We start from the raw sequence: 16,718 nt of genomic DNA, 5'->3' as shown, positions 1-16,718 counted from the left end.
GTTGAGACGCCCTGATCTAACACAAGTGAGTAACGGGAAAACTGTGATATAATTTTGGTCCTGTTTCTCCTCCCTTGAGTCTCAGTAAATATGCTCAGAGGGAAAATCAGAAAATGATACGAATTGCTATCCAGCCCAGGGTTTAAGAGAATAAAAAATAACATTTCATCGGGATTTCTTTTTTCTTCCCATATTGGACTTTCCTTTTTTTTTCTCTCTCTCTCTCTCTCTTTTTTTTTTTTGTTACTTTCCAAACCAGTGTGGCTTAGTGTACGGCACCCAGGTTTTATGGTCCGACATCTCTTGGAATGAAATCTTATTGCTTCCTACCTACCTCTTAGGCATATTAATACCCTCCTAAGTTCCAGTTTTCTCATTGGCAAAATGAGCATAATAGTCAAAATGAACAGCAGGGTTGTGAGGATTAAATGCTATCCCATATATGACACATCTGGGACGTAGCCATCACTTAAGGAATATCAATTCCCACCCCTTTTTCTGCTTCCTTTTTCAAAGGTCTTCTTTTCAAAGAGGAAATATTAGTATTCAGAATGCAGCAGAGTGTCTTAGATTATCAGTAGCTATTTGTTGAATATTTGGATTGGCTAGCTTTAGACTCAAGGAGTTTAGAGTCCCTTGGAGAAGATTAAGAAAGACTGTTTTTTTAATAGAAAAAATGTTTTTATCATAAAAAAGCAGAGAGCAGGTTTCCATTTTTTTCCTTGATGTGAAGGATTATAATTCATGTTTACATGAATTCAAAAAAACATGAGACAGAATCAGTCAGTCATTCAGAAAATAATCATCGAACATCTGCAAAGAGCATTATATCTGTGCATAAAATTATAAGATTTCCCTGAGGGCAATGGCATGACATTCTTCTAGCAACAGACCTCTAGTTTCCTCTTGGTTCCCCCCTCCTAACCCTCTTGATAAGACATTTTTAAAAGATTTGACACCTTTTCTTTCGGGTTTCAGCAAATTTAATCATTCTTAACCTTTGAATTCTCCAGTGGTAAGAAATCATAGTTCTGCTTTAATTTTTAAATAGTTTTGCATAAATTTTTAAATGTCCTCATTTAAAAAAAGAACTTGTAATACCTATATTTTTTCTTTTTAATCAGATACTTTACAACTATGAGCACTGCTATAGATTTTGGTAGAGTCTGTCCTTCATAGGTATGCTTGGGCATGTCTGACTGATACCTTCCTTCTTAATCTAAGAATTTTCTGTTAAACATCTTGTTTCTATACCTGCAGGGCTGACTGTTGGTGTCAAATTGAGCAGGTGTTTCAGGCTTAGAAATTGCAAAATGTCAGGATTTGTTTGTTACTGATGAACTGGAGTAACAGGGATGATTGACTTGTTGCATTTTTTTAGAAAATCACCTTGAACCACCAAAGTAAACATATGGCCCAATCATGTAGTGCTATATACAGAGCTGAAAATAACTGTGAATATAACACACTGGCTCCTGAAGTTGAAGAAGTTTCATGTTAAAATAGTGATGGTCTGGCAAGGTAGCCTCTCTTGGGTTAGTATTAACTTATGACAATCAGGAAATAACCAGATAATTGTACAACTAAAGTCATAGAGCAAACTTTATATAGAATATTTTAAAAAGAGTATATATTTTCAAAGCAAATAAAACCGCTTTAGGTATCTTGCGTTGTAGTAGGTAGAGTTTGGAGAGGAGAGACAGGGATGGAGCTTGGGATAAAAACTGAGCAAAAACTCCCAGAGATGGGAATGTTGTTTGGGGAAAGAAGAGGAATTGCATTATGATGAAGTGAGAAATAAATATGGATAAGTCAAGTGGAACTGAATTATGAAGAGCTTTGAAGAGCATGATGAATAGCTTAGGCCTAATTGGTAGGTGAAGAAAGGAAGACAGCTTAAATTTTAGAGTTGGGAGGTACTTCGTGGGCTATGGTGTTAAACCAGTTGAGGGGATGATGGGAGTTCTTCAGCCATGCCATGAAGTGTTGACCAGCATCTGCTTTCGTTGGCAGAGATCTCAGTATTTTCCAAGGCCGTGGTCTATGGAAATCTTGACTGTTAGAAAATTCTTTTTTAGATTCAGTTGAAATCTGTCTCCATGTGGGCATACAGAACACTCCTAATCCCCCTTCTGTATGACAACCCTTTTAATATCTGAAGACAGCTGTCATGTCCTCTCCAAATCCCTTGTGGTTAATGAGCAAAGAAGAAACGTGATGAATGTGATGTTTTCAGGATTGTCAGTTACTCTTGAGATGGGCTCTGAGAGACAGCTGAACTGCTCTTTTGACTGTGGTTCAGGGGTTGGGGGTCACATGCCTGCAAATTCTCATGGTGTTTATTTATCCCAGGTTGTATATAGCACAAGTGAGTATGATTTTGATTTCATGTTATCTGTAATTGCAAGGCTTGGCAATCTTTCCTCTCTTCCTCTTCCTTCCCTCCTTCCCTCCCTCCCTCCCTTCCTTCTTTCCACCCTCCCTTTCTCTCTTTTTTCATCTCTCCTTCCCTTCCTTTCTCCCTCCTTTCCTTTCAAATACTTCTCTTCTGTGATAGGAGTTGAATAGCTCAATAGCTAAATGTTTCAGGCTATGGACTCGGTCCTTGATTTGAATTCCAGCTTTCCCACCTGTTCAGTGTGTGATGATGGGCAAATTATTTAACCTTTTTAGTTACTTAGCCTTTCTTTTTCAACGGAGCGAAAAGAACACTTATCTTATAGACTAAATATCAGGCTTAAATGGAAAAGACATATGCAAAGCATCTACTGAAAGCGGTCACTAAATGGTTAAGTCTTTCGATTATTGTAAAAAAAAGGAAGCGATGAAACATGTCTGCCACATCAATAAATTAACTATATGTATTAGTCAGGGTTCCCCAGAAGAACAGAGAAACAGAAATAGGATATATATCTATAGAAAGAGATTTATTATAAAGAGTTGTCTCATGTGATTATGGAGGCTAAGAAGTCCCAAGAGTTGCAGTCAGCAAGCTGGAGACCCCAGGAGAGCCTATGGTGTACGTTCCAGTCTGAAAATTGGCAGGCTCAAGATCCAAGAAGAGTCAGTGTTTCAGTTTGAGTCCAATGTTCCAACTCGAGGCAGTCAGGCAGGAGCAGTTCCCTTTTACTGAGGCTTTTTGCTTTATTCAGGTCTTCAATCAGTTGAATGAGGGCCATGTACATTAGGGAAGGCTTTACCCAGGCTGTAGATTCAAATGTTAATCTCATCCAGAAACACCCTTACAGACGCAGAATCATGTTTGACCAAACGTTGGGCACCACAAGTTGACACATAAAATTAACCACCACACTATGTAATGTATTTCTAGGAAGTAAAGAGTTCTGAAAAGAAAAATAAAACAGAATAAGGAAGGAGAGTGATGGAGAGTACTGGTTTCGGTAGTGTAGTCATCTGTCAGGAATGCTTTGAAAGGTAAGTTTCCACCAAGACTAGACTTAACAAGTAGTAAGTTCACTCTGGTTAAGGTGAGCTCCAGATACAACTGAAATCAGCCCCCCGCTTCCCATCTGCTAGATGGACAAATTGTAACATTAATGTGACAGATAACTAGCATCCATCCACATTGCGTTACGTGAGGACACCTCCTATGGTAGCGAAAGCATAGTATGATGAAAAAGACATATTGGAACAAACGTTTAGAAGACTTGACGTCCAGTTCTGACTCTTCCAGTAACCACTAAGCCATTCACTTGTCCCTCTGAACCTCAATTTTATTTTCTGAAAAGTGAGGACAATTAATGGCTTTCCACAAGAATGTTGTGAGAATTGAATGTGCCAGTGTATTGAAAAGCTCTTTTAGAACCATTGAACTCTTGGCAAATGTAAAATGATGTTAATTCTTTAAAAAAAAACTTCAGTGATACAGCTGAAGCTAATCTCGGAAGCAAAGTCTTAGTTTGAAAGCTTGAACTTAACCTCCCGGGAGACTTAAGTGAAAAATTGTTCTGTGACCACAGTTTTCCTTCAGATGTCTTGGTTAATGAATGGTCTACCTAGATATTTTACTAGTGGCATAGAAAAAAAATAATTCAAAGCCACTAAATGAGTCAGACTAATTCTGGTAAAAATCATTGTGAGATTTTTCTCAATGTGTATTAAGATAATGTGAGTAAAAACAGTATATGCTGTCCTTTCATTCAGCTTTACCTCCAGCATTGGAAAAAATATTAAGGAAGACAGGCAACCTTGATGCAACCTCCTTGATCCCTAAGTAACTGTAATCCACCTTCCCAGTGTGTTATGTTAGTGGGGCACGGCGGGAGGAGAGACCACACTTAATTGATTCATCATGGTTCATTTTCTAGTGCTCTGCTGGAGATATGAATTATGTGAAAGGAAGAATTCTTTTTTAACAACATAATTCAATGTAGTTCGTACTCATTGATGTGCTATGTGCCAAGAGCTAAGCCAAACAAAGGGGATAAAAACATAAAACACAAATTTCTTACCTCTCAAGTTCAGTCTAGTTCAGGAGATAGAAATAGAATCAGATCATAACAGTCCAGTGTTAGTACAATAAATCAAGTACAAATGCAGAGGCAGTAAAGAGGGGCAGATAATAAGTCTGATCTGAGGACTGTTGGAAAAGCTTCTAGGAGTTGGCAAAATATAGCCTGGGTTTTGAAGGACAAATAGGAATCTACCTGGCAGAAAAAGGCTGCTTCTGTCAGTTCTCCGTTTCCTATTTTCATTAACTACGTTGATGAATACCTTTCTTCATAAATACATTGTAAATATTTTTATATGAACCATAATTAGGTCTTTAATTTGAATGCCATTAGAACAAAAGAAATACTGTTATAAAAGAAAAACTTTTAATTTGGTAATTTCATACCATTCTAACTAAAGTTGCACCTACCCGCCCCCTGAAAAACCTACTCTTTATATCACTTTACTTGTTTTTATAAAGCTCTTGAAAATATCTGAGCTTATGTTGTTGTATTAGAGTCTGTCTGTTCACTCTCACTGAAAATTTAAGCTGTTGAAAGGTAAGAACTTAGTCATGTTCTTCGTTACCCAGAACAGTGCTTGGTATATATAGTAAATATTAAATAAATACATTTTTAATAAATAAATTGTATCCAGAAAATTAGTTACATATAATGTAAAATTAATAAACGAAGGTTAGAGTTTACTGATTTCTACTAATCCAAGCTATTTGAAATAACTTATTTTCAATCCAAAATTTTCTCATGAGTCAGTAACATGGTAAAATTGGTATATAATTATTGTTAAAAGAACACTTTTCACATGGGCTATTTAAGCACTCAGTGCTTACATTTGAGAGAGAAAAATTCTAGATGGATAATTGGAGATGCTTGCAAGTGACACATACTAGCTGTGGACACAGCAGGGACAAGTCCTGTGGAGATGCTGTTCATATTAGAGACCTTTGTTTCTTGCTTTCTAAATTTATATCATGTAGAGTAGCTTACTGAAGTCTATATAACCCTGTGGTCAATAGTGTGGATAATGGGGACAAATTACCTGGGTTCAAATCTCAGTTTTGCTATGTGACACTGTGGGCAAATCACACAGCCCACGTGTATGATAGTTTTGGGCTGCAAAAGGAACTGATAATAATGGCACCTGACTCATAGAGCTGTTGTGAAGACTAAATCAGTAGATCAGTATAAAGAGCTTAAGGTTTAACATAATGATGGACATAACTCCCAGATATGGAATGTTGGTGAATTGTTGGTATTTTGGGCTTCCTCACTGTGCACCTCCAGAAGGCATAGGACATAATGGGAATAGTTCCTTCCAATTCTGTCTGTGACATTGGATTGTTATGTTTGTGATCTGGTCCATATTTTGAGTGCTTCCTTTTGATTGTGGCCAGCTACTTAGCTTCCCCCACCACCCCACATTATCTCTTTTTTTTTCAGAATTGCATTTTAGACAAAGTCTGTGTTAAGCCAACAACCAAAATACAGTAATTTTTGAGTAATTTTCTCTACTGAAGTGTGTGGAATTTCAGCTTGTTTTTAAACATTGTTACTTAAATTGTGTGATGAAACGCTAAAATTATTTTCTAGTCAATATTTTCTGCATGCTGAATAGGATTACTTTCCTCTATTTTAAATTCGTTATTCAATTAGTTATTTTGAATGGTGTTTGCACCCAAACCTTTTTCACAGAGCAAAAGTATTTTATTTTACTAAAGTCCAGTTTATCAAGTTTTCTTTTTATGAGTTTGTATTTTTGATGTCAACTCTAAGAACTCTCAGTCTAGCTCCACATTTCTTCTATTTTTTTCTAAAAGTTTTGATTGTTTACTTTTTACATTTGAGTTGATCCACATTGAATTGATTTTGGTATAAGGTATGGGTTTTAGGTCAAGTTTTTTTTAAAAATCTGTCTATTTACTTATTTGCATGGATGTCCGCTTGCTCCAGCACCATCTGTTGAAGTACTTTGCACATTAGTCTAAAATCATATTTAAATTTGAAATCATATGGTTAAACATATTCGTATGGGTCTAACTTTGGTTTTTCTGTTCTTTTCCATTGATGAGTGAGTCTATCCCTCTGAAATAGCACACTATCCTGACTCCTATACCTGTATAGTTGGTAGGCTAAATATCTGATAAAATGGTTCCTTCCACTATATTCTCTGTCATAATTGTTTTAGATATTCCAGTTTCAAGTTTAGAATAAACTTGCCTTTGTCTAAAAATAAGGCTTTTGGGATTATGATAGGAATTGCATTAAACTAAATTTCTTTTGTCACTGGTGTAATTTTCAGCACACAGGTCCTGCACATGTTTTAAGTATGTACCTAAATATTTCATTACCTTTGGAAGAGTTACAAATGATATTAAATTTGTTCATTTCTTCCAGTTGAATGAGCACAAATTATATCTCATTGTGATCTTGATTTTTTTTTTATTACTGTGATCACCAATATAGTTTCAATTCTCTTTAGTTATTGGCCACTTATATTTTCTATTCTCTGAAGTGTCTATTCATGTTTTTTTACATATTCTTTGCATTGACTCTCAGTTTTTTATACTGTACATGTCTTCTCCCATTTATAACTAATCTTTCTATTTGTCTTAAGGTTTTTTTTGCTGAACATTTAATATTTTAATATCATTAAACTTATCAACGTAATTTAAGTTTTCTAATTTATAGTCAATTAATTTTTGTAGAATTTATGCCTCCAAGTCAAAATGACTCGAATGAACTCAATAAGCAGAACGCCCTCATGGGAAACCATTTTAAATTAGAAAATACCTGTTTTCATACTTCTAAACAAGCAGAGAGAAATTCTTCTCTTTCTAAGACCTTATCTGCAGTGTACCCAAACCACTAATTAAAAAGTGAAATAATATTCCCAATAGTGTCAGAAGAGAAAGAACTACTCTCCATGTGAAGTAAGTTTCCCCATAAAAAGCAAGATAAATCAATTATTAAAGCTTCAAAAGACTTGAATTTTCCCTGATTATTTCCAAAGACAAATTAATTTCTATCCCATGACTTCTTACAGTATTCTGTTTTAGAGTATTTCTGTGTGGCACAGTAGGACCGACTCCCGAATTGGTCATGGCTTTGTATTTGGTTTTTAAGGAAGGGGGATTTGGTGCCACACAATGTAATATATCAACTTTGGATTGAGCTGTACTGTATAGCTTCCGTGTGAGTATCTGAGTATGTCATTGGCAAATACATTTTCCCCCCATCTGCTAAAAGGATCTAGGTATTCCAAGCATATTCACGTCTGAGAAAAAAACAAGATCCTTTCAGCAAAATGTGGCATGCTACATGCAGAGACATATATTAAATTGCCTAGCTCAACTGTAGTAGTTCAGCTAATTTTTTTCCTCTAGGAAAAAAAATTTTCTTTTGAACAGTTCTGAATTTTGGTGTTCATTGCATAAATTATATTTCAAAATTTTTTAATTGTCATTTTAATGTTAGAAAACAAACTAAATAGGGATTCGTTGGGCAATTTCAAGGAATTGACATAGACGCAAAGAAACGCATACACACACACACACACACACACACACACACTATTCATGATCTGTGGTCCTAATATGAACATTCAACAAAGTTAAGCAGTTTTTTTTTGAAGCACTAACTACAATATGAAGCAATGCTGCTAAAGGTACTGACAATACCATGAAATTTTTAAGAGTTCTTAAACACAGTGAGAATATTTTTTAAATTTTTTTATTTTTATCACTCAGCTATTAAGACTTTTAAATAATTTCATTTACATAAGGAATGCCTTAAATAAGACATACGCAGCAAAAGTAAGAGCAAAACAAAGATTATATGTACTAAAAGATAAACAACGAGAATATTTTAGTATCTTGGCTCTGTGTGAATATAAGCAGTGGTTTTCACCTAGTCAAGTGCAGACCCACCTTACAAATCAGATAGCCTCCTCTTTTGTTGCAAAGACAGCTGTTTGCCCTTGGCATCTGGCCCACGACCACTGCAGGCTGGGACTTTCTCTGAAGGTAAAGCTTAGAGTAGTGCCACTCAGAGCACTGGGCATCCTTTTCTAGATCCTTCTTCTGAGTCCTTAATTGAGCCTTTTAAAAAATTGATTACTTAATGACTTTAAGAGACAAAATCTTATTGTCACATAGACGCAATACAGCAGTCCCCTTAATAGGTGGTTTTGCTTTCCATGGTTTCAGATACCTGCAGTCAACTCAGTTCCAAAAATACTCCAAAATAAACAACTCATAAGTTTAAATTGCACGCCATGCTGAGTCATATGATGAAATCTCCATCCTGTGCCATCTCTTTCCACCCTGCCCTCAACATGAAGCATCCCTGTGCCCCACATACTAGTCGCTCCCCTCCTGCTAGTCACTTAGTTATCAGGTAGGCTGTCATGGATGGTATTATAGTGCCTTTGTTTAGGTAACCCATATTCTACTTAATAATGGCCCCAAAGTACAGGAGTAGTGATGCTGACAATTCAGATATGCCAAAAAGAAGCCTTAAACTTTATCATAGATCCGTAAGTATAGGAAAAAAAACATAGTGTATACATATAGGGTTTGGTACTCTCTGTGGTTTCAGACATCCACTAGGGGTCTTGGAAGGCATCTCGTGTAGATAAAGGGTGACTACTGTGGGCAAAAGAATTTAAATTGGGAGAAACTCTTGGACTCTTTTCCAATTTTCTTTTTCCACAAACTCTTTCTAATTTAGCAAAGCTCTGTGTACCTTTCTTAGACTAAATGCATAGCCCTGACTTTTCCTTGAATTCAGGAAGCCCATATTTCTCCTGTCTTATCACTTCCTCCAGAATAGACTTATCAGAACAGGAGAGCCACCTCTGCTTCCTGCCTGTCTTCCCCATCTCTGCTTAGTCTGATGTTGCTAAGACCTTTCCTGGAAAGAATCTAGAGACTAAAACTGAAAGCTGGATGATTTTGCACAGACATTACTTTCTAAAATATGCAGAAGACTTAGTTGCCAGGATGGTGTGAACCTGCCAGTGTTTGGCTAACTATTTCCAGAACACTGGCTCTGCTGTCAGCTGTTACCACATTTTTTTCCTGGTAAAAAAAAATGCGTTTAAGAGAAGAGTTGTAAAAACACGGTGGCCTTAATAAATAGGAATTTATTATATTCTTAGCACTAAGTTATCTGAAAGACATTATAGTAGACTCACTCTTAGAGTTCCAACAGTAACACAAATGCTTTTCTGGTTTGTACTTTGCAGAAGTGAAATTTTTCTGTCAAACTCCAGCTATTGCTGATATTGTAATCCTGGTCGATGGCTCATGGAGCATTGGAAGATTCAACTTCAGACTGGTTCGGCTTTTCTTGGAAAACCTGGTTACAGCATTTGACGTGGGCTCAGAGAAGACACGAATTGGTACATCTTTTAGTAATAGCAGTCAGCTGTCAATGTAAAACTTCTAGGAGGCTTCTTAAGAAATTTCAAAAACTCGACATAAAGTGGTTTTCAGAATTACAGGATCAACTATAGTGATGTTCCCAAAAATGCAAGTTTGGATCAATAAACATTTATTCCTACTCATTTTTTCTATGACACTGTCATTCAGTTCATTATTGGACATATTTTAATTTTCTGGAAGTCAAAATCTTTTCTGCCTAATAATAATAATAATAATAATTTAAAAATTATAGTTGGCTTAACAATTTTTCAGTAAAAGTTTTATTTTTATTTAAAAGAAACAGCTGACTCTAGTGAAACATTGAACTAAAGAAAGTGGAAATTCGAAATAGCTTTATAGTACAAGATAATCTTTGCCAAATTTGCTGAGACAACAAGCAAATAAAAATATTTTAAATCTTTGAGCAATACATCTACTTTATGATTTAAAGTCCCATAGTTTTACTTTTAAATAGACATTAAGGAAACTCCTTTGAGAATAAAAACCAACATATAAATCTAGACCTTTTATCTATAAACACATTCAGACTTTAAAAAAGCATGCTAAGTACCTAATTAGGTGGTCACTTCTAAATAGCTAAAAAATAGGAACATTTCCCCAGTCCTTAGATAATTAATTCCCCTAATTAATTCCTTAAATCAATGCCAGGGATCCTTCTTGAAAGTACATAGTAAGGCAGAGAAAAAAACTTTGCAAGGATGAGGCCCTTCATCATTCTAGTTTTTTGAATAGTCCACTAGACCAGGGATCCCCAACCCCTGAGCTGTGGACCAGTACTGGTCCGTGGCCTGTTAGGAACCGGGCCGCACAGCAGGAGGTGAGTGGTGGGCCGGCGAGTGAGCAAAGGTTCATCTGTATCTGCAGCCACTCCCCAGCGCCAGCATCGCCGCCTCAGCTCCACCTCAGATCATCAGGCATTAGATTCTCATAGGAGCACCGGTCCCTGGTGCTACCAAGGTTGGGGATCGCTGTTCTAGACCTTTGAGTAACACATTATTTTCGGGCGGGCTTTCTCTTCGTGTTTTCCAGGACTTGCCCAGTATAGCGGTGACCCCAGAATAGAATGGCACCTGAATGCCTTTAGCACAAAAGATGAGGTGATTGAAGCTGTCCGAAATCTACCTTACAAGGGAGGAAACACACTAACGGGTATGTATTTTTTTGTTCAGTCCACATTTTTAGCAACATATTTTGCCAAAGAATAGTTTTATTACTTCAGTCTGCCACTGTATAAGACTTAGCAGAGTATTTTTTAAAATTCAAACTAACATCTAATGTTCTTAGGCGGCTCATTTTTAATAAAACTCAGCTTTAAAAGTTAAACCCAGACATCTCATTTCTTTTGTTGTATGAATATCATGTCCCAGAAAGAGCTTGGTTGACCTGGAAGAAAACTGAGCGGTCCCTGAGGCCGACGGCCTTCAGCAGCTGTCTTAACCATCGCCCGTTCTTTTTCCTTCTTCTCTTTCCCCCTGTTTCCTCCTCCAGCCAATGAAATAAAAACAAATTCCTACCTTATTTTCAAAAAGGTATTTTCTTTGCCCTTCTTCTGCAACCAGTAGTTATCACGAAAATATTTGTGGCTCTTTGACTCGCTGGCATTTTCGATAAACAAAGAATGTAAGAATATTAGATTATAATTATCTCAGCCACAGAGGTTATCACAGGGTTTAACTGGTGCGTGCTATTTCCTTCCACAGGCACACAATGGCGATACTCAGTTAAAACAATATTGTGCAGTCATTAACTTTTAAGTGAACCACTGAAATCCCGATAATTGCTTTGCCAATTTGAGGCATAATCTAATAAGCTTTTTGTTAATACAACAGAAAATTTATTAAACGGAGATACTATAACGATATCGCAGCAGTTTTTTCTTTTTTTTTTCTGGGTAAAACATTTCATACTCAAAAGGCAAGAGTTCAATTATTATTTTAGATCTGCTCCCACTACCCTTAAAAAAGATAGAGAAAATTTTTGGTTCTTTGGAGCATCATGAACAAAATTGAAAGTGTAGCGATAATATTTGGAACAGTTGCTGTTGTGTGCGTATTCTTGCTTTATCCTAAATTATAAAGATTTAGATTTTTCTTGTACACAGCTCTGTCAACAACCCTTGGCCATGAATTCAGTATTCTTTATAAATGCTCATTTCTGAAATGATGCAGTATTCAGTTATTTTTATTACCTCTCTTCTGGTGGATTTTAGCTTTTCTTTTTTCCATCCAATCTGTCAAGGAGGATGTTGTTGTAAAAATGAAGATGAAAGTTAGCATCTAATAAAAACGCCTTTTGGTCAATAAGTTACTCATCTTGTGGTTACATTTTGCAGAATTGGAAGGCTTTTTATTATAAGTGGTTGGTTTGTGTTTATTTTTCCTTATTTTCTCCCAGGTCTTGCCTTAAACTACATTTTTGAAAATAGCTTTAAACCAGAGGCAGGAGCAAGGACTGGAGTATCCAAAATTGGCATTTTAATCACGGATGGAAAGTCCCAGGATGATATTATTCCACCATCTAGAAACCTTCGTGAGTCTGGTGTAGAGCTGTTTGCCATAGGTATGTGTTATTTATGGTCTTGTTTCAATAATGGGCACAGACACACAACCACTTAAAACAATGGATAATGCAAAGTGCACTTCATCGAAAGCCAGGAGACCTGAACCCTCCCTTGTCTTGGTTCTGGTCATAGCTACTTATGTGATCTGAGCCCAGCTTCCTTACATTTAAAATGGACGTGATGGTAGCTATTATGTATCCTGTAGTATGAGGATCTCTCGGCGAGATACCATCCAGAAAGTGTGAAAAGCATCAAGTTTAATGGTTAGGTACAGACCTGTTACCTTTGAATTAGTCAGAACTTTTCTCTTTAATATCATATCATAGCTCTCTCTTCTCTGGTAGTATAGGGAGAAACCAAATTTATCATTTTCAAGGAATTCAGGTCCTGCAGCTATTTAAAGAAAGCATGAAGTTCTAAAGATGTAGAGTTATTTCTTTGAAACTAACCCACTGTAAGATATTATTCTTGTGGAAAAGGCTTTATATGGCACACATTCAGAATAACTGCAAAATATTTAGATGATGCAACTTCGCTCTTGATTAAAATGTTTACATTTTCTTTGGCAGTAGGAAGGTCTTCTATTTAATAGAGACCGACAAAACAGAAACAAACCCTAAAAGAAGACACAGTTCCGCTGACCCATTCCTAGGTTTGCGTCTTAAAATGTAGTTTATAGAATGTTTCATTCGAGAAGTATTTGCTTATTTGCCATGTGCCAGGCATTGTGGTGGGAGCTGGGCGCACAGATGGGCAAGGCCAAGTCCTTACCAAAACATTCCTTCCAAGTCACGAGGGCCATTTCCTCTTTTCGTTCTGTTTGAACAAACTATTTTGTTTGGAAAGGTGAGAGAGAGAGATAGAGAGAAAGAAAGGGAAATAGATTTGGGACTATCTTCCCTAGAATAGTTTTATATAAATTCAAACATTTTTCTAACTAAATGCCATGAAAAGCATTGACATTAAGCTCCTTGTTTCAGCTTCCACTAATGTTATTTTATTATTGCAGACCCAGATCCAACTGTGCATTTTAGAAGCTATTGCAGGAGTCCTTTAGACAAGAAATACCAGAGAGATTTATTTAATCTTTATTTTTTATTTTACTATTCTTATCTCCAACCAAGGAAATCCCTGCAGAAGACTTAAACTAATGGGGGATTAATTTATGTATTTACTCTCCATTTTGTGGTCTTGTTAATAATGAAACGGATGATTTTCTAAAGAAAACTTCAGATGAATTCTGATGTGATTTGGATTTTTTCTCTGAAAATTACCCGAAAATCAGTAGTATTTATTATCCTATGACCCCCTAAAACAAATAGTTGAGAGACAACCAATGATTTATTACTCAATGTGTTGAGGTTGGAAGATAAAATCAATGCCACATCTAGGCATCTAAAAAGTAATTCTTCATGATGCCCTAGGTAATCTCTCTTCCTTGCTTCTGTAGCAACTCTTTTTAACACCCTTAGATGATTGCAATGTCAGGGATTCGTAAAGAAGTGCTCCTTGTTTGCTGAAGCCTGGGGAAAAGAAATCTACCTTCACACCATAGAACCCAACTGTGTACCTCCCTTTTTCTAATTTCATTGGTAAACATTTATTCATTTTAATGTGCAGTCTTCTGAGACGTAGCATGATATACTGGTTAGGAGCATATGACTTTTGCTCTGGACTGCCCGGGGGGAATTCCAGCTGTACACTTCCAGTTGTGTTTCCTTGAGCAAGTTAATTAACCTCCCTGTGCATCAGTTTACTCATCTGTAAAATGGGAGAAACGGTAGGGCCAAACTCACCAGGTGGTTGTGAGGATTAAATGTGTTAATATACATAGAACGCTGATATGCCTGGGGCATAGTAAGCGCGCTCAGGTGTTAGCATCCACTGCTAAGAGACTAGAAAAGTTGAATGGGGGCGAGGGTTTTCTGTATCACTCTATTCTGTGTTGTCTTCCAAACACCCAGTGTTGCGGTTGACCTGTAGTGAGAGAATTCAATAAATATTGTGGAAGAACCAGAGTTCGCTTATTTGCATTAGCAAAATTGCAGTGATCACTATCTAGCCAATAATTGTACTTGAATGTGTTAAAAAACTTTTTCCTGAGATTTCTCTTAATGCTGTATTAAAAAAATATTAATAATAATAACTATTATTATATTTTTTTTATTCTAGCAGTATCTCTCAATTTAAGTAGACCTATTTTATGGAAACTTAACCCTATATTGATAGTTGAAAATACTGGTTTAATTACTATTGCTTCTGCAATATTCATGCAAGAAAGAAGTTAGTGTCATCAACCCATCTTTCCGTTAAGATATACTCAACAAAATTAAGGTCAATCATTTAAAAATAATAATTCCGAAGGTGACTTTTGAAAAACATCAAACGGGAGATGTGCCTCTTTAAAGCAGCAGATGCTTTGACTGCAGTGGAGACTGACAGGCCCAGGTTGAGAACACTGCAGTTGCTTTATGAAACAGGGCATGAACCTCACGACCCTCCCTGTTGTCTTCAATGCAAGGGGTGAAAAACGCCGATGAGAATGAACTGCAGGAGATCGCCTCGGAACCGGACAGCACTCACGTGTACAACGTCGCCGAATTTGACCTGATGCACACGGTTGTGGAGAGCCTGACCAGGACCCTCTGCTCCAGGGTAGAAGAACAGGACAGGGAGATCAAAGGTAAACAAGTGACAGAGAGCAGTCATTCAGTGCCTGTGGGTCTTACCTTGAGCAAAAGTCTCTCGTGGGCAATGAACTTTCTCTTTTTCATCTTGACTTTCTGAATAGATTCCTTTATTCTCCGAAGATGTGAATCATCAGCATAGAAAAGGGAGCAGATTGATGGCTCTGTGGCTGTGAGGGACAGATACTTTCATCACTAGATAATTTTCTCTGTGTTGTTGAGTTAGACCATCCTGTTTTTTTTTTTTTTTGCATTAAAATTCGCATTTCAAGATCATTGTATATTCACGTCAAGTTGTAAGAAATACAAGAGAGAAACTGAGTACACGTTACCAGTTTCCCTCAGTGGTAACCTATTGCAAAACTGCAGTATCGTGTCGCAGACGGGATGCTGGCATTGATACAGCCACGATACAGAACATGCCACATCTCGGCTAGTGTAAAAAGCACTGCCAGGTGGGTGCTAGATTTATCGGGGGGAATCACTTTATAGATTATATAAACATTTAACCAGTACACTGTACACCAGAACTAATATAAAATATTATTAAATGTCAACCATAATTGAAAAAATAAATTAAAAAAAAACAAAAAAAGACTAAACACTCAAAAAAAAAAGTAATAAAACATTTCCATCACCACTGTTGTCCTTTTATAGCCACATTTACTTCTGCCCCTCCCCCAACCTCTCCCTGACCCCTAACAATAACTAATTGGTTCTCCATCTATAAATATTTTTCATTTTGAAAATATTATATATGGAATTACACAGTTTATATAACCTTTGGGGATTGGCCTTTTTTGCTCAGGGTAATTCCCTGGAGATCCATCCAAGCTGCTGCTTGTATCAATAGCGCTTTCTTTTTTATTGTCATGTCATATTCCATGGTATGGATGGACCACAGTTTAACTGTTCACCTATTGAAAGACACCTGAGTTGTTTCCCGTTTTTGGCTGTTACGAAGCTACTATTCATGTACAGGTTCTTGTGTGAACATACGTTTTCATTCCCCTGGGACCGTGCCTAGGAGTGCAGCAGCTGCATCACATTGTACTTGCATGTTTAGTTTAGTGTAGTTTTAGTTAAAAAACTGCCAGACGATTTTCCGGGGATGGCTATAGCATTCGACATTCCCACCAGCAACATATGAATGATCCAGTTTCGATGCATTTGTCACCAACATATGTTGTTGCTACTATTTTTTATTTTAGCCATTCCGATAGGGGTGTATTTTTACGTCATTGGGTTATAATTTGTATTTTCCAGGTGGCCAGTGAAGTGAACATCTTTTCATGTGCTTATTTTGCACCAGTATATTCTCTTTGGCGAAATATCAGTTCATATCTTTTGTCCATTTTCTAATTGGACTTCTTTGGGGTTTGTTCTTTGTTTAGTTTTTAACAGTTGTGTTTTGAGAATTCTTTATTTATACTCTAGATACTTTGTTGGATATGTGATTCGTTAATATTTTCTCCCAGTTTGTAGCTTGTCTTTTCATCTTTTTAACAAGATCTCTTGTGGAGTAAAAGTTTTTAATTTTTTTAAATTAAGTTTA

The 16,718-nt window shown here is 36.6% G+C and overlaps 1 protein-coding gene across 1 annotated transcript in view; it reads left to right on the top strand.

Moving 5' to 3' along the window:
* COL14A1 (collagen type XIV alpha 1 chain) overlaps window positions 1-16,718 on the top strand; it is a 196,094-nt gene that overhangs the window by 47,078 nt on the left and 132,298 nt on the right. The window contains 4 exon segments of the mRNA XM_015592952.1: window positions 9,718-9,873; window positions 10,946-11,065; window positions 12,311-12,475; window positions 14,998-15,159. Coding sequence (XP_015448438.1) covers window positions 9,718-9,873; window positions 10,946-11,065; window positions 12,311-12,475; window positions 14,998-15,159 — 603 coding nt within the window.

Source organism: Pteropus alecto, unplaced genomic scaffold (assembly GCF_000325575.1).
Source record: "Pteropus alecto unplaced genomic scaffold, ASM32557v1 scaffold164, whole genome shotgun sequence".
Lineage (NCBI taxonomy): Eukaryota > Metazoa > Chordata > Mammalia > Chiroptera > Pteropodidae > Pteropus > Pteropus alecto.
The sequence above is the reverse complement of the archived record's forward strand: the minus strand, read 5'-3'. Positions and strand labels throughout refer to the sequence as shown.